This window comes from Gambusia affinis, linkage group LG05, assembly GCF_019740435.1.
Source record: "Gambusia affinis linkage group LG05, SWU_Gaff_1.0, whole genome shotgun sequence".
In the NCBI taxonomy this organism is placed as follows: domain Eukaryota; kingdom Metazoa; phylum Chordata; class Actinopteri; order Cyprinodontiformes; family Poeciliidae; genus Gambusia; species Gambusia affinis.
The window spans coordinates 24680317-24703125 of NC_057872.1; the positions used below are offsets into that span (position 1 = coordinate 24680317).

General features: G+C 38.5%; 2 protein-coding genes across 8 annotated transcripts in view; both read right to left on the minus strand.

Annotated features, from left to right (window-relative positions):
- Positions 1–2377, minus strand: part of cadm4 (cell adhesion molecule 4) — a 224087-nt gene extending 221710 nt beyond the window's left edge. For 2 of the 7 annotated variants that reach the window (XM_044117999.1, XM_044117994.1), the window contains exon 1: positions 718–1173. In XM_044117999.1, the coding sequence (XP_043973934.1) occupies positions 718–847 (130 nt within the window). In that variant the 5' untranslated portion in view covers positions 848–1173. Of the gene's footprint in view, positions 1–717; positions 1174–2099 lie in introns of those variants that run through there. The other 5 variants (XM_044117998.1, XM_044118001.1, XM_044117997.1 and 2 more) reach the window with 4 other exon arrangements.
- A 3921-nt stretch (positions 2378–6298) lies between these two features.
- On the minus strand, positions 6299–22315 carry si:ch211-79k12.1 (uncharacterized protein LOC568891 homolog). Its single transcript, XM_044118003.1, has 7 exons — positions 22159–22315; positions 21493–21614; positions 18683–18905; positions 17540–17685; positions 12222–12366; positions 9693–9837; positions 6299–6991 (listed from the first exon to the last, which is right to left on the minus strand). The coding sequence occupies exons 1-7, from the start codon at positions 22208–22210 to the stop codon at positions 6904–6906; spliced, it is 921 nt and encodes a 306-aa protein (XP_043973938.1). The 5' UTR covers positions 22211–22315; the 3' UTR covers positions 6299–6903.
- Between the last annotated feature and the right edge of the window lie 494 nt (positions 22316–22809).

Consider the following 22809-nt stretch of genomic DNA (forward strand, 5'->3'; position numbering starts at 1 on the left):
TCCCGCGGCTCTGCGGGAGCCGCTGTGAGGGTTTGCAATACGACTGTTAAATGTTATTGTATTTGATAAGGAGGCGTATCAAAGGTCTGTTCAGACACACATCTGTGGGATATAAAAGGAAGAGCAAACACTTCCTCTTCTGTTCAGCGTTGTATCTGACACAGGTCTGATCCACTGCGGGAATTTGCACTCATGTAGCTGTCAGTGTTCAATCGGAGCGGCATGCACAGGAGACTTATGTCACAGGCTCCAGTCCTGCCGTGCACATACAAAAACAGGACTAATCAAAATGCTGTGACGCACCAGGGTCATCGGTGCATGGGAAGACCCATTCAGAAAATAGATCAGTGAGAGCGAAAAGTCACAACAACCCGCGGGTTTCACTTTTGTCTTGATCGAGGTGTTCCAGGGTCTTTCCAGCTCAGCAACTGGAGCGTAGTGACTCACTTAAAATAAAACCCCGGGATTGCGCAAAATCGTCTCTAGCATTAATTATCATGTGCTGAATTTTAAGCGTTATGATTTATACACGTGTTTTCGTCCTTTCCTCATTCCCGCTCCACTTGCTGTCTAATAAACCAAAGCAGTTGGAAACATCATTCAGCTCAGCGAGGACTTGGGCAAACTTGCCCACTGACTGAGTCGCCCCCAACAAACTGACGTCTCTTCCATCCCCTTTCACATCACACTCGCTCACTCTTTCGTCTCAAGTCTTACCGGTGTTCACCAAGCAGGCGGCTGTGATGATGGCGAGAGGGACGCAGTAGTTCCACATGCTCAGAGCCATTGTTGATATTCCTCTCTGATCTTCCTGAGTATTCCTCTTCCCCGGAGAAATCAGTGTCATGAACCCGCAGGTTCACACTCCGACGGAGCCTTGGGCGGCCGTGCACCACAGCGCGCGCGTGTGGCTGTGTTTGGATGTGTCTGTCTGACAGCGTGCGTGAAACTGCGCGTGTGTTTTACGAAGCGCTTCCTCTCTGTCACACGCGCGCACTTTCTCTCTCCCTCGCTCTCTTCTTACGAATATGATGGCTCTGCCGTTTTTTCTCGGTTGTTTTACATTGTAAATATATTTGAAAAGCTTGCCAGCGGGGCGGGCCCCGTATGTCTTTCCGACCAATTACAGCGCGCAGGACCAGGTGTAGGGGGAAGCGGCTTGCGGATACGAGTGAGGGCTGGGGCTTATAAATATTGGCTAAAGGAAATAGGAGGGAAATCGGTCATAAAAGTGTTACATTCTTTAAAAACAATTTGCTCAAATGTAATTAATTATCGAGTCTTTTTTTCTTTTCTTTTTGATGCAAATAAATTATTTGCTGACTAATTTCTATGGACTGAAAAGTAAAAACTAACAACATACAACTAGGTTTAAATTATTTCTGGAAGTCTGGGGCTGATTGGAAATATTTTATAAATGGGCTACAGATTAGGAAACATGTATTTATGCACAGTGCATAATTTGCATAAATTGGTAATTACAAATCTGAGCGAACAAAAATTACATGCAAGAGTCCACATGGCTCTATTCTTGGGTCACAGTTAAGATATAAGCCTCAGATTATTTGACAGATCTCTTACAAATCATACAGTATGCTGTTGACACGTAACTATATTTCTGCATCAGCCTGTGACCACTGTCCCTTACAGTAACTGAATGTCCCAAACTGATGTTATAAATAGTGTATCAATAACATTTCCTCAAGGAATGGGTAAGAATGTTTCTCTAACTTAATATGGTTGTTTAGATAGAAGTGATAGAAGCACCTTTTGCAGCCGACCTCATATCCAATTGAATGAAACTGTGAGAGATGGCAATTATCACATGTTCATCTGCACTAAGGTATCAATAAGTGTTTTGACAAAACATCCTATGTTTTGTCAAAACACTTATTAATAGTCAAATCAAATAATAAATGAAGGAAGTTATGTTTGATTCTATGTGTAAATTCCGATGATAGCTCTATGGCAGCATGAAAACATACTTGAAGTAACTTTGGTATTTACATATAAGCACCTTTTTATGCCACTGTTTATTTTTAAGTATTTTTCTGCAGGGAGATTTTCGCAAGCTGGTATTTTTTTAAGTTATTACTCACCTGTTTTGTTTGTGCAAAATGCGTTCGACACAGCGTTCACGTTCACATTCAATGAGACTTTGTGCCCCTCATTATTCATCTGGCAGCGGAAGACTTGGGCTTTAACGTTGATTTCTCCATTGTTTCCAGCAAATAACCTTAAAGACCTGATTTTCAACTTGTTGGAGATTTTCCTTGCCTGTTGTCAGCGTTGGCTGATAAGGCAAATATGATTCAAAATATGTTTCAGGTAAGGCACTTAGTTCCACTAACCTCTTCCGTTATAATGCTGTTAGTTTATTGGAGGTTTCCTCTACTTCCGCATAGGGGCGGAGCCAGTGTTCTGTTTGCTACTTGTAAATCCGTCCTAACTTGTGGTAATGCGCATGCGCACCAGAACACTGGCGTCATGTAAATACATCACTACTTCTTGGCTTATTTACGGACTCACACCAGAATTGTAACAGCCACATAAAGTCTGTTGCTAAATCAGCCTGTTTAAAAAATGTCAGAATAAACGGTTCACTGTCAAAATAGGACCCAGTAAAACTAGTGTATGCTTTTATTTGTAGTCATTATAGTGCTGTGTAAGGTTCAAAAGGCCAGTGGATGCCTGGTGAAGGTCATGCGTTAACTATTTTGTTGTTTCATTTTCGCCATTTCACTAGTTACATTGCTGCTTAAAGCTATCTACCCTTTTTGTATGCAATCTGCCTGTGATCATTATTTTTTCTGAAAACTATTTTGAATTATCCTGTGTGTGAATTTTGCCATATAAATAAACTTGCCTCGCCTGAGGTGATAAATTAATAGTGAATGAAATTGGCTGCATGGCATTATTTGTTGTGCTTGATAGCTACATTTCACTTCACATTAGTTTTTAAACAGAAAGCAGTCGAGATAAGAAAGAGGAGCTATCTTTAATTATGCATTCACATGCAACTAAGGAAAAAAAGTATCTTCTTTGATTTGTCAGAAAAATAACACATTTTTGTGGTGGCGATAGGATGTTGTTGAATTTGAGACCTGCAGACCATCAGGCAACCTAAGCATTCACAAAGCTTGCCTATGCATTGACCTGACCCTTCATAAATGTCATGCTAAGTAGATTCTCTATTTCTCTCAAGATGCAAAGCTCTCCACTGTTTGCCAGACTTAACTTTACAAGAAATTACTTTTGGTTTTTTAGTGATCAAAACATTTTGACTCTATCCCTTTAGTTAATGTTGTTGCATTTTTTTTATTTATTAAAAAAACGTTCAATTTGAATAACTGACATTTGTTCCAAACATGGACTCATAAATGCAATCTGTGCTTTGAGTGATCTCAGTTTATTTGGGTAAATCTTTGCAAACAATGATTGCAGTGGTCTGAAGATAAAACTTTTGCTCCAAGAAGCAGGTTGTTTTTCTGGTTATCTGCAGTTTTTCTGGTTATTAGGTCACGTCAAGGGACTCTTTAAGTTTACCCGTGTGCCACACTTCGCTCATAATTGTGTTTTCCGGTCAGAGACTTGCTCCATTAGGAAAATTGTTTCCCTTTCCTCATCTCTGACTCTTCCCTCCCCTAATCTTGTCAAAGGACCATGTACTTGGGAGCCTGTGAGGCTTGAGTCATCCATTTTTTTCTCAACTGTATCTTTTTCGCCCCCCGCAGGTAAAAGCTGGAATGACACATCATATGTCTTAAAATCTGCCTTGGCCTCTCATCTGTCATAAACCCTCCAGACATTTTTTTCGTTTTTGGCTCAAGTAGACTGAATTTCCTTCAGGCCGTAACACATCAAAGTGGTATATTGATATTAATATTAATATTTTTACCCCTGACTTTCATAAAGTTGCTCTCAATTTTCATATCTTACCTCTCCTGACAGATCTGCCAGAAAGCCTTAAAGTCTCAGTTTCATGCTCTTCCCACTTAGCACTTTAATTTTTTTTGACACATTTTAACTCAGTTGTTTTGGCAAATGATAATTTCTGCCCCACTCATTCCCTAATTTCTAACCCATCCAATTTTTCCTTGTCAGCCATTTTCCAGAGTGTTTGTTCCCAGGTTGGCAGGGAAACAGTGGCAAGCAGCTCCCATTCCTGCACCAGATGGGGTATTGTCAGGGAGTAATGAGGGGAAAACACCTGCTTCTCCTGTTAACTGCACTCCTTCATTTTTGTCCGTTTTGATTCAGCATATGCGGGATGCACGTACAAAACCAAGTTACCGTGACGAGAACAGCAGCAGTCAGTGACACACGGAAACAAAGTGCCTCAGCCACGTAAGTGTCATGTTTAGCTCCCTTGTATGCAAAGGTTTTTGCAAGATTATTATACCGTACTAAAAATACAGGAGGGAAGAAGAGCTGCCTGACTTTAAAGTTACAAATCTGAAACGTCAAATACGTCTCAATTACTTAGAATTTCAGCAAAAGTTGATTTGTCATTTTCAATTTAAAATAATTTTTGAAATTGCTTGCATGAACAGAGTGATATAATACAATTTATTTATTGACTGCAGCTTGCAGCTTATGAAAACCCCAAATTCACTCTCTTGCAGATTTTTTCAAAATATTAGCGTTAAGTTCAGTGGAAGGAAGAAGTGTGATAGAGTGTTGATAAAAGGTCAGGATGCACAGAATTTGACTTGTTTAAAGTCCAGTGTGAATTTTTCATGGTCAGCCAAGCCATGTTCTTGGGGTTTATCAAGTCAAAAGTTAGAGTAGCCATCAAATGGCAAATTACAGAACAACTCATGCTTCCATTTGTTGATGGAGTTTACAGAGATGCTGATCTCATTTACCAACAGGTCTTGGCACATGCCTATGCTGTCAAAACCACCAAGTGTTAGTACTTGCACCAGCAGTTATTTTGACAAGAAAAAAATAGATCTTAACTTGATTTTTTTTACCCCCAGTAGATAAATGCACTTAAATATGTTTGATTCTATTATCAGTGTGAGATTGTACTTCATAAATAAAAGCTCCATTTATTTAAGGCTTTTACAAATCCTTAACAGAGGTTCCAGGCAACACTGAAAAAAAAGAAGAAATTGAGCTGTTTTGTATTCTCTGCACTGGCCTTGCCTCCATCCGAGATGTCGTCCAGTGGTTCAGCCATGGGGCACTGCAGAGGTCAAAAAGTTATTGTAGAATACTGTTTTTCCTCCCTCCCAATCAGACCCTTGCACGTTAGGGTCAGCTCTTCTGTGTCAAAGTCCAGATAACATTGTCGTTTGAGCCTATTCAGTTGAAGCCTCAGAAAAAAAGACAACCTAGAAGCACTCAGGGTTTCACTCATGACTGACTCAAAGGCCAAAACAACCCGGTGCTCACTGGCATTTAACATGCAGAAAGGCATTTTGAGTTTCATCTTGTTTTGTTTAAGGGCCTTCCTATTTTTGTCTCTCAAGCAAGGCCTGACCTGAGCCATAAAGTAAGCAGGATCTTACTTCATAACTAGAAATGTGGAGAAAGTCTGTAAAAGTCTCAACAAAGGATAGCTGCAGCAGCTGTACAGGGGGGGCTTGAATAATCAGTTTAATAACATTATCCAGGGCTGTGCTCTGTGGCGCATGGAACAGTTAATGGAGTGTCATTGTTAAACTGCTGCTTTGCCCATTATTAACAACGGCCTACGGTCAACCACACACCCATAATAAAACCGCATAAAATCCGACATAACTTCAACGGACAGGCATAATGAAATTCTCAGCAATATGGGCACAGTTGTGGTAATAAGGAATGGTTGTGCAGTGCTGTGTTAAGGGTTACAAAGCAACAGAGGAGAAAATTAAAAAGATGAAGATGTTGTATACGATGGTTGTATTTTGGAAAGTCATGGAAGGCTAAATTTTGTCAAGTTGAAGCAGAAGTAGCAGCAGCTTTTGCAAAAGATGGGGAAAGTTTCAAGGTTACCTGACCCTATGGTGATTCTTATTTTCTGTACTGAAAATACAATTCTTGTCAAGCTCACTATGCTTGTTAAGGGTTAGGGGGAATAATAGTGGATAACTTTAAGTACAGATCATTCCCTAAGAGTAAAACCTCACAGACTGCAGAGGAAGGTCAGTAAACAGGTTGATGCAAACCTTGGAAGACAGAGGATCGAGAAGATGTGCAGCCAAGCGAGTGTGCATGTCCGGCCTTCGCCACATTGTCAATACTCCCCAGACCTTTTTTTATACCTCTAAAATGAAACAAAATCAATGACACACTGGAGGTGGGTAAATAATATTTTTAAAAGCCATTTAATGTCAAAGAAATCCAAAAGTACAGTATCAGAAGTGGAAAGTGCTTGAGTGCTACCACAGTAAAGAGATTATAATAACCTTTTCCAAGTACTATATAATGGTTCCTCTTTAGGGAGCAGAAACAAATCAACACTCTAAATCATTCTCTTATCATCTAAATAGTTCATTTATGATAAACAGCTGAGCAATTATGCTTGCACCTGAAAGAAAGGAATTGTAGAAGGGGTTTTTGCAGCTCTTAAGCAGAAGAATCTTCATCTTCATTTTTGCAAAGGTGGAGCTTACAATTTTCCCCACTGCAGAGTAAATGAAAAGAAAATTGCATAACGGTTCTGTTCGAGATGCATAACTGCAGTCTACACTCACAAGCAAAGCTGCAACGGCATCCCTAAAGCAAGCATTTGCCCCTCAGTATGTTTCATTATTTATTTTTTACACCCAGCTTGTTACTGATTTCAATTTTTTTCTCCACAATCTTCCAATATCCCCATTTACCTCACCCGATTCACTTTTGCTCCCCCCCCTTGTGGCTGCCCATTCCATCTTCCTCTTCTCTTGCTCCGACTTTCTCATCCCGCCTGAGCACTCACACCAGCGGCTGGTTGTCCGCGCTAGTGGAGGGAAGGGACTCCACACTTGATTTGTAGATAGGCTTTTTCTGAGAGTGGTCATCACTGCAGAGAGGAAGACGGGGAAAGACGGAGAAGAACGATTATCAGTGGATCGATCTCGCAGCAGGCACTCAAAAAGTATAAGTGAGAAAATTATAGGCTGTAACAAAGCGCTGGAGGCACACGGCTGTAGATATGAAAGTCAATTATCCGTTTCTGTGCTGTCTGAGTTTCTTTGCACACACCTACTTGTATACTCACAATAAACGGTCATGGAAGACAGTCAAGGAAAACATCTGCATTAAGGATAAAACTTTTGTTCATGCAGAAAGAGAAAAAGTGTTCACATAACATTTTTATGATTTTGGAAAGCAAAGATAACAGCAGGTAAAAATCTTTTCTTTCTATTATACGGAAATACGTGAAAGGTCACGGCTGAGGTCAAGTAGGTCACAATTATTGAGTTTAGCAAGCAACCTTCAGTTTGCCATCCTAATTGTATTATTTTGAAAAAAATAACTGAGTTACCAAATATATTCTCATTAAACTAATACTTTCCTATCAATGGCTGTTATCTGATGTTCTAAATTGTTGGAAAGTTACCGGCAGCTGCTTTTCACCTTAATAAATAAAACACCAGATTAGGAAGGTTGCCTTTTTTCCATTTGCAGTAACATTATTATACCTGCATCTGAATGTCTGCCCTCCATGTTTCCAGACATGAAAAAAAGCATTGGTCAAAACCTCAATCTTTATCCAAAACAAGAATCTCTTTTACACTGGATGCTACATTATTTTTTTCTATTTCAAGTGAAGGTGTGTTTGGACCTATGTTTCAGGCTTCAGTACAATTTGTAGTAACTTTGTTCCCTCTTTACAGTGACTAAATGCTTCAAAATCCAAAGGGGAGAACTTCCAGGTAACAACAGAGAACAACATCACTGTCGTGCAGGGCTGTCCTCTCCGTCCTCTCCGTCCTATTGTGTCTCTAAGCCAGAGAGACAGCCATATGTCTCCCATAAGACAGCGGGATGCATCAGATCCAAAAAGGCACTTTGTTTTGAACAGACATTGATGTGATTGATGGTGGATTCTCTGATGGACTGTAACCTTCTCCCATTTCCCATTTTATATCCCCTTCTTAGACAGACATAGGTCTTAAAGGTCCTATTCAAAGCATCAAATGTGTTCTTCCTTCTGACATTTGAGAATCAACCAGAGATGTGATAAAATCTGAGTTTAATCAGTTTAATTCTTATTGAAAAGAGTGCTTACCTTCAGATTAACTCTGTTCCCACAAAAAGCACAATACAGTTATTAGACATGACGTTTTTCTCTGTAATCTTGCAAGGCGTAGGATTTTCCAATAAGATTCTTTCCATAAATATTAGCCATAATAAGAAATTACTCCTTTTTACTTGAAACCATGAAGAACTCAATAGAAAGGTGTAAGCTTTAGATGAAATTCATTTACTTATAACTTATAAGATGGATTTTGTATTAAGAATTCATGAGGCTGGCTGGTTAACCAATATTAAAGCTAAAGTAGCTGAGAGTCTCTACATGTGATTGATTTTTAATATTCAGTCTGGGTTGTGCTGGCTGGCTCACACATAGCCGACATCATACGGCAGGTTCAAATAAAGGTGCAGACACCAAACAGAAACTCTGGACATGAAATAGCCTTTGTTCTGCCACATGACAAAATGAAATATTGCAGCCTTAGTTATAATACAGGCAAACTCCAAAGAGGGAGATCCAAGTAGTGGATAAAAGGGAAGCAATTTTGTGTAAATAAACACACACATTCACCTCTATTCAAAGACATATTAGCCATCACTTTTTGAAACATGATTTAAGATCCTATTAACCAAAGTGATTTCAAAGCAGTGGCTCAGTAAGTGTTCCTGTGAAAAAAAGGCAGACAGCAGCTGAACAAATCACCTTCCTTCCTGGCTTTGTTTATATGATCAGAATCTAGTTCTTCCACAAATACACTAATCTGGGCATGTTAAAGAGAGAGAGCAGCTGAATACATGCACGTAAAAGAAAACTGCATGATTATTTCAAAATGCAGTGTTTGTGATGTTTGAACAGGAGTTGGGAAATTTTGGGAAAATTGGAGGAAAAATGGTCATTCCCCAAAATATGATCCTGCAAGGATTCAAAACCTAAATTGGGTGTACAGTGCACAGCTGATTCCAGTTTGTCTAATCTGTCAATGCTTACTTGAACAATTCTGTTTTTTATGTCCAGGGATTATATTAAGTGCTAACTCTTCTGTAAAAGTTTTGTTTATGTTACATGTAACAAACACTGGCCATGACATAAAAAATGTCTGGCAAATTGTTTTGGAAAGGTGGCATCTTAAAATCACAGGTAAAATGAAGGAAATGGAAAATTATTCCAATTTTGGCATCAAAATGTATTCTTATCTCAAAACAAAGGGTGTGAGGGAACATGTTGTTTATTGTTCCAGTTATTAAAATATGTAATATAATTTTTTATTTATTTACTTATTTATTTTTACGTATTTCATAAATCTGTCACCATGTCATCACAGTATAACATATCACAAGCGAGATTGACACTTCTAAGACCCTCCCCCTGTTTCTGATTGGTTGTTTCTGACAGCTAACTTTTTTCTGATTTGGCAGGAAAATTAATTTGAATTGCGTTGTTTAAAACCAGAGGCTTTTAGAGTATGTGAAGACGCCTGTTTGGAAAATAATAAGGCACAAAAATTCCAATAATGGTTCCTTACATGGGGCCCTTGCTGCTCCTGATCCGCTTGGCCCTGCGGCACAGGAACACACTCACAGAGAGGATGAACACAACCAGAGACGCTGCAGCCGCAGAGGTCATCAACCAGAGTCGCCCATTAGTAGTCTCATACCAGGCAGCATCCTCTGTGGGACAGACATGAAGGGAAACGTGCATGACACAGAATCTAAAATCAGCACACCTCATAATGCCTGGAGGCAAAAAGTATCTCCAGGCAACTTCGTGCTTGAATACATGAGAGACCATGTAAGGTATTCAAACAAGTCATCAATCAATCAATCAAATTTTATTTGTATAGCACATTTCAGCAGCAAGGCATTTCAAAGTGCTTTACATCAAATCAAACACAAAAACACAATGCAACATAGAATCAACAATCAAAACAACATTAAATCAGATTAACATTAAGTCATCACACTGACCTGTACAAAATCTGCTTGTTAGAATTTCTAAAAAATGGGAGATTATACCCTGGATGTTCCAGGATTTCCAATTTACATATAAAGTCAAAATAATTGCCTTTTACGAACCTGGTCTTTGCAGTTTTGGACAAAACAAACAAATGCTGAAAAATGCAGGAAAAAGTCCTTTGTCTTCTTATCTACAGTGTGTGAAGAGGATTGCTGTGTAGTCACGTGAAGAATGTTTGCCTAAGGTTTGTGCAGCTGATGTAGTGGACTCCTTCAAAGGAACCATAAAGGTATGTGGTGAAGTCTGGTGAAGTTTAATAATTACTCCAAAGAAATAACCAGACGTACAAAGGAGCACCAATGACTCATGGCAGCGGTGTTCATTAATCCAAACTGGAACACACTATTTTAACCCCAGAGGTTTAATAAATTCTATTGTTTGTAAATTCTAAAACTGCAGTAAATTAATAATTATCCACAGACAGGTCAGTGATAACGATAATGAAAACAAATGGAGTCTGGTTTTAGATTAGATATATAGTTGCAAATAAAATTATTGCCTGGTTTCAAGCAAAGAAAGATTATCAGTAATAAAAAGAAAGAGAAATTAGACAGAGATATGTACGGTATGTCATATTAATGTAATACGTAATAATGTACACTCTGTCTATTTACATCTGTAATGATGTAATGACTGAGAAATCAACTCAGAACATCTTAATTAATTGGAATATCACCAAAAAGCTAATTTAATTCATCAATTTTATCCAAAAAGTTAAAGTCTTGATATATTATATAGATTCATTACACACAGACTGATATTGTGCTAATGAAAATTCAAGATTCAGAATGTTTATAAAACTTACATAATGCCAATAAAAATGATTTTTAATACAGAAGTCTCAGCCTTCTGAAATGCATGTTCATGTACTGTATAATATGCAGTCATTAATTTGATGGGGCTTGCTTTGCATGATTTACTACATCAATGAGGCAAAAGCCGGTAACTCTGCTGAGGTGTTCCATGTCTGTATGGGGCAACTCGTGAACCCTGACTCCAGCCACAGACCACACTTTATGAATCTTTCCTAACCTTATGAATGGGCTATGCTTCACAGTCCTCCCGAGGCTGCGGCTATCCCAATTGATTGTTCATCTTTTTCTATTATTTTTTCCTTCCACTCAACTTGCCACTTGTCTACTTTGATGAAGCCCCCTGTGACCATAATCCTTCTTTAGCAATAGCCTTTGGTGGCTTACCCTCCTTGTGGAAGTCAACGGTCTCAAATCATCATTTTTTTCTACAATAATGGAAATAGTATTTTTCTTTACTGTGTAGATAACATTAGATTTTTTAATTTAAAAACTTTATTGGTTGTATGTAATATTTTGCTCTTATTTAAAAACTTTGAATATAATTTTTTTGTGCAAATGAATATTCAATTTTGTAAATTACTATTTATTTCATGCTTATATTTGAATCTATTCATATGCACCTGTAAACTGCAGAATGAAATCAACTGATTTGAGCATTTTATGAATTTGACCTAATAATTAAGTCAAAAGGGAACAAAAGACATTCAAAGGTCATAGATAATAACTGCTTTCTTTAAATCTTAAAATTTTCACACTTTTGATTTTATGCAGTTTATTACAGTATTTATTAGATGTAGGGTATGTTCTGTCATCATATGTGATCATCTCATATGACTTACATGCAGTTTTATTTCTCACACATGCTATGTGGGGAGTTTTGGTAAGCATCTTTACCACTGGAAGTTTTGAGGAGCATTACATCCTTTTTCTTCTGTCTTAATATTAAAGCCTAACTTTCTTTTGGTTCCCATAAATGTAGGGACATGAAACAGAAAACTTTCTGTACCTGTCTCGTGATGTAAGAACATTCGCATGAGCTGACCTTTACTGTGACATTTAACTGGCTGATAGAAGAACCAATAGATTAGCACAGATTTCTGGTGAGAAATGAATTCCCCACGCAGTTGTGAAGAAAAGCCCAGTCTTTCTTCAGAAAGAGGAAGAGGTAAAAAAACTTTTAGGACTTGGCTAGGATGACGACGAGGAACGATCACCCAACTTACCGGGCAGCAGGGAGATGCTGATGGTTCGCTTCCTGGTGAGGGACTTCACTGATGGATGTGTAGCCATGCAGGTGTACTGTCCTTCATCCATTTCGCTCACCTTCTTCAGTGTGAGTGTAGAGGAAGGCAGAATCCAGTCGCTACCCTGCAAGAAAGGGAAAGAAAAGAGTCTTTAAGAAAGGGAGTGTTTTATTGGTCAGGTTGTTTTCAGCCTTGCAAGAATACAAATTAAGAGCAATTGATGCTCCCTGACAAAGGAGAAAAATGAGGAAACTCAGGGATGTCAAACACAAACAGTGAGAAAAATATGAGGGAAAACAGGTGGTAATGGAGAACAGAGTAGTTATTTTTGGTGTTCTGCAGAGGAATGGGCAGTGGGACACAGTAAATTAGAGCAAGACGAAAATAAATATTGAGACTCTGATGGATTCAGAGATACAATAAAGTTCTGTTGGTGTGAGTTTTTCAGAGAGCTGTCCCAAAAGTCTTAAATGAACTCTATTTACCTGAGCAGTGATCCCAATGAGCGAACTTACATCGACGCAAGTCAATAACCCAGATAACAGCAACATCCATGAAGAATGATGCTACAAGAGCTCACTGTTAACACAACACATAATGAGATGGCAGGGGAGCGGCATGAATTGTCGACACAGATATAGCAGCACTATTATGAGGTAGAGCCTAACCGGGGGGAAACAAATAATAGGCCAAACACAAGGATTGGAAGAACAATGAATGGGGAAGAGGGGGTAAAAAAAAGAAACAACAAAGAAAAAACATTATACCATGCAAATGACTTGGCTCTTGGGAGCTACATTTCCTGCCAAGAAAGTCCATTTCAGTTTGAACGAATCTGAATTAAGAGGATTTCCCATAAAGGCCAGGTCTGGCCAAAGAAGCATTTTGTATGCAAATCCACTGGCGCCCAAAAGCAGTATGTCGTTCCTGCCTCTGTCCTGCTGTCATTTCTGGGGACCAAAGCGCTCACACCGGCTGTTCGTCAAACTGGGACGCTTTCTGCCTAACATCCACTCTTGTCAAAGACACAGAGGTGTTTTTATGCACGCTTACAGAAAAATTACCTCTAATCATGTGAATAGAGACACTTCTATGACTGTATTTTATTTCTTTGAATGTGACTTTTCTGAAAGCTGATATATACAAAACCAGCCTGTCTTTTCTAAGATTATTACTTGTCACTAAAAGTGACAGCAGAGCATTGTTGGCAGATAATGACAAAAACCTTAAAGCCCTATATGAGATTATGTAGAGGACAAACAGCATTAGCGCCCTGACAAGTCCACTGAATTGGATTTAGACTTGTAAACCCATTTAAAACCTGGATTAGTGATGACCCTTTAACAAGCATTAACCATGAACCATCTTATTGAGAATGAAAACAAAAATGAGGAAAGTGAGCAAACATATCTGCCCTTCCAAATACCGTATAAACAGGATTTGGAGACATTTTTGCTAAGGTAGTGCAGTTTTTGACAGTGATGCAGGAATAACATAAAAAGTCCTTTGTACCAAAATAATTAGTTTCTTGAAAAAGAAACTAATTGGAACATATATATATATATAAAATGCTTTTTTCTTCTTTGAGATATTGGTTATCCTGGCATATAATTAAATAACCTGCAGAAAGCCATGAACTTCAGGGGATGTTGTGTTTGATTCATTTGTTGTTGTTAAGAGTGCTTTGACAGATCTTTTCTGCTTTGGTGTTTATAAGTTGATGTAAATGGCAGATTCCATGTGTTCACTTACTGAGCAAATTTTCACAATTAAGTATCTATTCTATTAGGTAATAGGTAATATATTACAGTAATTCAAGAAAAAAAAGTAACTAATATAATTGACATGTTGCGGTGATGGTTGATATATGACCCAAATGCAGAGAGAAAGAGGCGGTCAATGAATTGAACAGAAATCACCTGGAGCCAGGGCAGAAAAAGAAACCAAAAAATCCAAGGAAAACAAACCAGCAGGGAGGCATGAAAAGAACACGGGTTAGAATGAGGAAGTTCATGGCTTTCTGCAGGTTATTTAATTATATGCCAGGATAACCAATATCTCAAAGAAGAAACCATTGAGGAGTGACTGAGAAAGAGGTACTAAGTACTGAAACAATGGACCTGGGCTGATTAGCTAACTGATCACAGGTGTGAGAGGAAAGAGCAGAAGACAGACTGAGAAGAGGGAGAAAGAGAGAGAAAGTGGCACATGGGGTTCAGGGAAAGTACATAGGGGATTATGAAATAAATCTAACAGTAAAGCAAATTAAACACAATTAAACTAGAGCAACTAAAAATCACTAGACACAAAAATAAACATAATAGGCTGGAATCACTAAGAAACCACTAAGCTAAAGAAAAACAGGAACAAGACTGATTTAACCAAAAATAAGAAACCAATACAAAATAATAATGAAACTAGAATCAAATCGAACTACAAAACAAGCAAAGATTTAAACATTTATATAGATTCATTACACAAAGAGGCATAGATGTATTTCAAGCAATTATTGGTGTGAATTGTAATGTCCATGGCTTTCAACTAATGAAAACCTTAAATCCTACTTAGGGTCACATAAGACCAATAAAAACATTTTTTTTTCCCCTCATGCAGTCATTGATTCTCTCATCAAGGAGAATAAGCCCCAAATGGTTGTTGCTAATGAAGCTGGCAGAGCATTTTTGCATAGGTTAATTGTGAACCTTGGCAAAAGAGGTTCACAATCAACTAGCATACCCACAAAATTCAGAGGATTGAGAAAGAAATAGTCACAAGGCGGGGACTGCAGCTTGAGTCAGAGCAAGCGTTATGAAATGTCATATTCCTTGTGCAATCAAATCAATCAATCAAACTTTATTTGTATAGCACATTTAGGCAGCAAGGCATTTCAAAGTGCTTTACATCAAATCAAACACAAAAATACAATGCAACATAGAATCAACATTAAAAACACAACATCAAGTCAGATTCCGTCAATAAATTTGCAATTAATTACGTTTCAAATACAACTCTAAACAAGTGGGTTTTTAGTTGAGATTTAAAGGAAGTCAGTGTTTCAGCTGTTTTACAGTCTTCTGGAAGTTTGTTCCAGATTTTTGGTGCATAGATGCTAAATGCCGCTACTCCTCGTTTGGATGCAGAGCAGACCAGAACCAGAAGACCTAAGAGGTCTGGAAGGTTGATACAACAGCAGCAAATCTTTAATGTATTGTGGTGTTAAACCATTCAGTGATTTATAAACTAACAACAGTATTTTAAAGTCTATTCTTTGAGCGACAGGGAGCCAGTGGAGGGACTTTAAAACTGGTGTTATGTGCTCTATCTTCCTGGTTTTAGTGAGAACACGAGCAGCAGCATTCTGGATCAGCTGCAGCTGTTTGATTGATTTGTTGGACAGGCCTGTGAAGACGCCGTTACAGTAATCAATACGACTGAAGATAAACGCATGGATGAGTTTCTCTAGATCTGGCTGAGACATTAGTCTTTTAATCCTGGAAATGTTCTTCAGGTGATAGAAGGCCGACTTTGTAACTGTCTTTATGTGGCTCTGAATGTTCATCACTACTCCCAGGTTTCGGGCCTGATCGCTGGTTTTTAGTTGTAATAACTGAAGCTGTGCACTGACTCTAGATCGTTCCTCTTTAGGTCCAAAAATAATAACTTCAGTTTTGTTTTTGTTCAGCTGGAGAAAGTTTTGGCACATCCACACATTTATCTGTTCTAAGCATCTGTTCAGTGATTGGATGGGTTCTGAGTCTCCTGGTGACATCGTAATGTAAAGCTGTGTATCATCTGCATAGTTATGGTAGCTAATATTATTTCCTGTTATAACCTCAGCTAGTGGGAGCATATAGATATTGAATAAAAGGGGTCCTAGGATTGAACCTTGGGGTACCCCATGTGTGACCTTTGACCTCTTTGATGAGAAGTTTCCAATTGAAACAAAGAAATCCCTGTTCTTTATGTAAGATTCAAACCAGTTAAGCACTGGACCGGAGAGTCCGACCCAACTCTCCAGTCTATTCAGTAATATGTCATGGTCAACAGTGTCAAAAGCTGCACTGAGATCCAACAGAACCAGCACTGTGGTTCTCCCACAGTCTGTATTTATATGGATGTCATTGAACACTTTTACCAGGACAGTTTCTGTGCTGTGGTGAGACCGGAAACCAGATTGGAAGGAGTCAAAGCAGTTGGTTATCGTTAGGAAGCTATTTAACTGTTTACACACAACTTTTTCTATAACTTTGCTGATGAATGGGAGGTTGGAGATCGGCCTATAATTCTGCAGTAGTGATTTGTCTGGACTGTTCTTTTTTATCAGTGGTTTGATTACTGCCGTTTTCAAAGCCTGGGGGAAAACACCTGATGAGAGCGATGAATTTACTATTTGGATCAGATCAGTAGCAACAACAGTGCAAGTCAGCCCTGAAACAAAGACACCATTATCAATGGCTAAGGAGTGGCTAAGACCTAACATCTGTCCACATTGTCAAAAAGTACCGACGGTTGTTTTAATGTCTGTGGTATCACTATGCTTTGACTGGCCCTTAAGCCCCATAGAGAATCTGTGGAACATCTTGAAGATTAAAATAAGAGACACCAGACCCCAAAATGCAAAAATTTCTCACTTATTTTTAGGCACTTGTACCGTTCAAACCCACCACATGTACTAGGTGCATCACCTGCCTACCTATGTTCTTCAAAAATGTGTTAGTCAGAGAGATTCATCTTGTTCTACATGCCAATTGTCACTCTGGTATTTTTAAAGCAAGACATCTTAATTTCCTTTCAGCAACACTTTCTTAGTTCAGTAGCCTAGCTGAATTATTCAATGCCAGTTAACCAAACACTGCAAAAATAATTAGAAATCTATCCATATAATTGTTTTCAGGTTGACTAGTTCTTGTCTAGACCTCATTAAACTATTAATCCTCTGTAAGTGGGCAAGCTTGCAACTCCCAGCGAGAGGCGAGGCTAAGCCAACCAGTCACTTAAACACAGAACTCCTTTCGTTTAGAGGATAGAAAGAGAGAGACAGCAAGTAAGGGGAGATTAAAGAGACTTGAGAAAGTCAGGGAGAGAAACAGAGATGTGCTGGAGGAGGTGAGACAGTTAACAGAAGGCTTGCACAAAGCCAAGAGGGTGGCAGAGACCTGGTGAGGCTGGAAAGAGAAGAGGGTAAAAAGAAAATGTAAAGAGGTCACATCCAGAGATGGGAGGAGGAGAGAGACTGACAAGTTTCCAAAAGTATAATGAGGACACCAGCACAGTGTGCATACGGGAGGTTTTCTCACCTCTTTCTTCCAGTAGTAGCTTGGCTCCTCTGACGAGCTCGCCGAGCACTTCAGCTCTACATCCTCCCCAAGCCGCACCTTCAGGTCCTCCGGGATGCCCAGGTAGTTGGAGTAGCCTTCCATATACACTGACAGTTCTCTCATATCTGGCAAAACAGTGCAGATGAGACAGCATGATAAGGCATTAATGAAGCAACTAATTCAATGCATGCTGAAGTAACCTGTCTGAGTATTTGGGAGTTGACTAAACATATGTTGCTCGGACTAGCATCTGGAAAAAGCTCAGATGTTTTAAGAATAGTTGTGATCATGTGGCCTACAATGCCTCCAATAGATGCTGACTGTTATGAGTGATCAATAGTAACGATGATAGGCTTCATCTTATCAAAGTCTTTAGAGAGGCAGTGTTGTGAATAATGGCTCATTTTCTCTTCCATTTCAATAGATGGCCCACGTCCATCCAGCTCTCTGCCTCCTTCCATCCTATAGCTCATTCTAATCTTTTCCTCTTATTGATTCCTCCCATAAGGCTGTGGAGCCGATCAAACAGCATCAGGGTCGATATGATGGCCACTGAGAATAGAGAGGACAAATCCTGGCCAGCTACACAAAAGATACTTAATGCAAGTCTCCCACATTGGTGTTGTAGTTTTAAACTGGAGCCTAACCAGTGCAGTGGCTCCCTGTTTGCATAGAGCACAAAATGAAAATCGCTCAACCTTTCTTGGGTAACAGCATTTGCATTACATCTTTAGCATGTGCTGTTTTATGAGTGCTGCAGCCTCTAAAATACATCTTTTCTGTTGCTCACTGAGAGGAATTCATTGTGTTTACATCCTGGTAGTTGCACACATGAAGGAATATGTTTCAGACACCTTCTATTTAGCCATATAGCCAACAATGTACTTGTTAGGATGATATGTGTCCTTTGTTAGAAATGGAACTCACAATTTGTCACATTTCCTTTTTTAAGAGTGAAACTTCAAGTTTATTTGCGTCACATAATGATTTGATGTTTATCTCATTTCTGTAAAACATTAATAACACCAACAGTTGAATTTGATGGTAAATGTCATTGAAGTGCACAGTTTAAAAGGACTGCATCTATAAGCCCAACCCTCCCATTACAACCAAGAAACTCACACTGGACTTTGAAGGTCAGCGGCTCAGATGCATTGTCTGGAGCAGTTGTGTTTTCATTGTCTGACACACAACGGAAGGGCACCCCAGAGAACCTTGTTGGGTAGGAAATACGAAGAAGTCCGCTTTTCTCCTCATCCTCGCCGTAAAAATAGTCCCCTCCACAAACCCACCTGCCCAGGCTGGACCCCCAAACTTTACGCCACAAGCTCCTTGAGTACTGGTACTGAGAAAAGAAAAAATGAAAGAGACAAGAATGGTTTACCTTTCAGAATATTACACATAATCAAACTGTCTAAAAATCAAACAAGTATAAATAGTATGTGTAAATTCAGATATACTACAATATTTACAGTGCCTTGTAAATGGTCTTAACACTAGCAACCACAAACATTTATCAGCACATTTTACTTGGATGATGGAGCACAAATAACACAAATAACAACAGTTTTGAGGTAATAGAGATAGGTTTAAACCAGTGTTAGGTCATAAAACACAGAAGAGAAGAGTATGGCAGAACTATAAACTTCTTCAGACATTATATTTCACCTTAGCTGACAGGCTGATTGACCTGTCAGTTAAGGTGACCTGTCACCTTAGCTGACAGGTAAGGGAGAGTATTAACCAGAGAAGCAGCCAAAGGAGCTATGGAGGAGCTACAAACATCAGCAACTCAGGGGAGAATGTGGTGGCACATTGGTTATGTGCTCCACAAATATGGGCTTTATGGAGCGTTAGAATCAAGAAGCTCCGTTTGTACCTTTGTCACAAACTACGGAGAAGACACAACAAACCTGTGGTAGGATGTGCTCTGGTTAGTTGAGACCCAAATCAAACTATTTGACCAACATGTAAATTGCTCTGTCAAGCAGATTTTTGGTTGTCTTCAAACAATAATCTGTGGAAGCACTTGAATACTGATGTTCACAGATGCTCGCCTTTCCATCAAATCTGACTGAGTTCTAGTTATTTTGAATCGGACTGGGGAAACATTTCAGTTTTAAAATATGTCACTTTAGCAGAGGCAAAATCATAGTCCATCCACTCCCTTATTATGCTATAGTTACTTAGAGTTTGTTTCTCAAATGGAATCTGAATAAAATACATTGTAGACTGTTAATTCAGTGAGAGAAAATGTGAAAAATCCTAAAGGTTTTGAGTACTTTTACAAGGCACTCTTTTCATCTGTTAATGGACTTCAGTGCACTAAGATTAACTTAAAATCTCAGGAATAATGTATCAACCAAATTCAGGGCAATGCAAAGGCATTTATAATTAATAAAACACTAATTTGAAAAATCACAGAAGTCACATTCTTCTGACTATATGGAAGTGGAATGTTGAAGCACACATAGTGCAGCTGTACAGTAATCAAAATCTGGATCCACCCAGGAATACCAGTTGTAAAATATGTAACAATGTTGCCTTTTTGAATTAAATAAGATAACCTTTAAACCACAATGTCTCAGTGGTAAACGAATTAAAGAAATGTATCTGCATACCAGATCAGAGAACAATCGAAATAAAACAGAGCAGAAACCATATTTTCAAGCAGACTTTGACAATCTGCTTTCAAAGCAGAAAGTTGCCTCAGTTTACAGAGGCAACATTCAAAAATTCTCCAAAATACATCAAATAAAGAATGTGCTGTGTTCAATAGACAATGACATGTAATATAACTGTTTTAAAATTAAGCTGTAAAGTTTTCTGAGCAGTGCACACAGTGCAATATCTGCATCACTGTATTTTGCTAGATTTTACATTTCACATATCAATCTATATTTAATAGTAATTTGGTTGTAATCTAAAAGTGATATGAATATGACACTTTACTGTAAAATGAAAGTGATTGGCTTGAACTTTACTCCAGCTGGAAAATTCCCCAACCAAAGGGGAATACCTGGATATATACAAATTAGACTGTCTGAAGTATCACTTCATGTGACTGAGCTGAGTTCTGTAAACTTGTCAGTGGTGAAACATTGTACAAAAGCGGTCTGGAAGGCAAAACAATTCTTGAGTAACATTACACAGAGCCAAGGCTTTAAATTGAATTTGACTGTGGGACATGCCCCCAGTTTATCCCGTCTAAATTATTCTCCATTTTAATTTGTCTTGGAAGGCAAAGCTTGGATGTTAGAAAATCACCACAGTAGAGGACGTTCAGGTTGCAAGTTGTAAAATAGTGGAAATTGATCAAACCATCTGACGTATTTATAAACAGTTTATACCTGTAGATTTCACTGTGTACTATAAATACATATATCAAAGACTTTCTGAACACTGAAATTAAGGCTCCTCTGAAAACTCTAACTTCCCCAGTTACAATTCAGACCTCAGGTGATGTTCTTGATGTATTTCCAACTGGGGAATCTAAAAAAGCTGACTTCCTTGTATGAAAACAACACAAGATTATCATTGACTTGAGAAAGCCAAGGAGGGAAGGGCAAAGCAAAGCATTTTAGCAATTTTACCACAGCAAAGAATGGAGAGTTGATCCATTTACAGTTACAGTGTGCATTCAGTATCATTTAAAGCGCAAACACAAGTGACATAAATGGTTAAATTAGCATTGCTATATCATTTATTTAATATTTGAGTCCTCAGGATTTTTCTTTGCAGGAGTCTTGTCTACAGTAGTCTGACTCTGATTTTATGAGTTACTACATGTTTGAACAGTTTAAGCAACAGTTAAAGACATTACCTGTTACAGCACAATTGCATATCTGCATCTCCAGTTTTTTTCTTCAGCCTTTGGCAAACACTCTAAGGTCATATTATATCCACCCACTCACATAACATCCACAACTCACCGGAGAAAGGTACTCAAAGTGAACCTGGCTGACATTGAGGTCAGAGTCTGTGTACAGGCATTCCAGTGTGACTGAGTCGCCCTCCAGAATCGGCTCAGTTGGGCCTTTGATGATCAAAGTTGCTGCATATGGACGCAAATAACAGAAGTACAGGTTAATGATTACAGTTTGGATTAATAAAAGCATTGTTGACACAATGGGGATCCAACCACTTTATGGATGACTTTACATATTACCAATCTGCAATACATTGTTAAGATCTGCAACACACTCCTTCTGAAACATGTAACTGTTGATGCTATGATCTGAAACCAGTTTGACCAGTTTTCTATTACCCAAGGCTCTAATAGCTTGACAATATTTCGCTAAATTTCTTGCTGTTATGAACTAAACATAACCTTCTGTGCGCATAAAATATTAAAGTATTTGGCTTCAATATTTCTAGGAACAAGTTTTTGTCTTTTTCTGAGGGAGACAGATGAGAAAACAAAGTGTTTCCTCAAGAGAAATAATTACTTAGACAACAACAAATTGAGATCTTTAAAAAGCTAAATAGACTATATAATATGAGCTTTTGAGTAATGAACTCAAAATCTTGAGTAAAAAAGAACACACCAAGCTCTTTTACAACAATTGTAAAATATTGAAACATATGAACATATTTACCATAAGTGCCATGAATCACGACCACCAATGCAACAAGTAGAAGGGCTTTCATGGCTGTAAGAAAAGGCTTTTCAGAGTTTGAGAAACAAATGTTGAGGTCCTGCGCAGCTACTAAACAGAAATGAAAGTTTGCTTTGTATTAGTAGATCACAGAGTAGGCGTGGCTTTCTTTTTTTTCAGGAAGTGCGTTCAAAACAGTTTGAAATTTTAAAGCCCTTATTCATTATTTTCGTTTTAAAAGAGAAAATAAATCGGGCTGAATAGGTAAAGTTTTACCTATTCAGCCTAGACACAGCTTAATATGTCTCGGGGTTCATATTTAGCTGATGTGCGTTTACGCATGAATTGTTATGTGAACAGTAGAGCAGCTGCCGCTGCTCCAATAATCTTCATTTATTCTCAGTGCGTCAGTTGTATCTAAAAGGAAGCGCGCCTACCACGTTTAGGTGTTTTTCTGTATCTTCACCAGAAATTGAAACTCACATGCTTTGGTGGTTTTTAGGCGTGATATGTAACACCAAACAAGCCAGCATTTTACGCTGCATTTATCTTGACCTTTTAGTCAAAACAGAAGTAGAGATAAATGTTTTGTCTTGGTCACACACCATGAAGCAAACTGCGTCATCTAAGAGACTGGGAGTTTTTAAGATC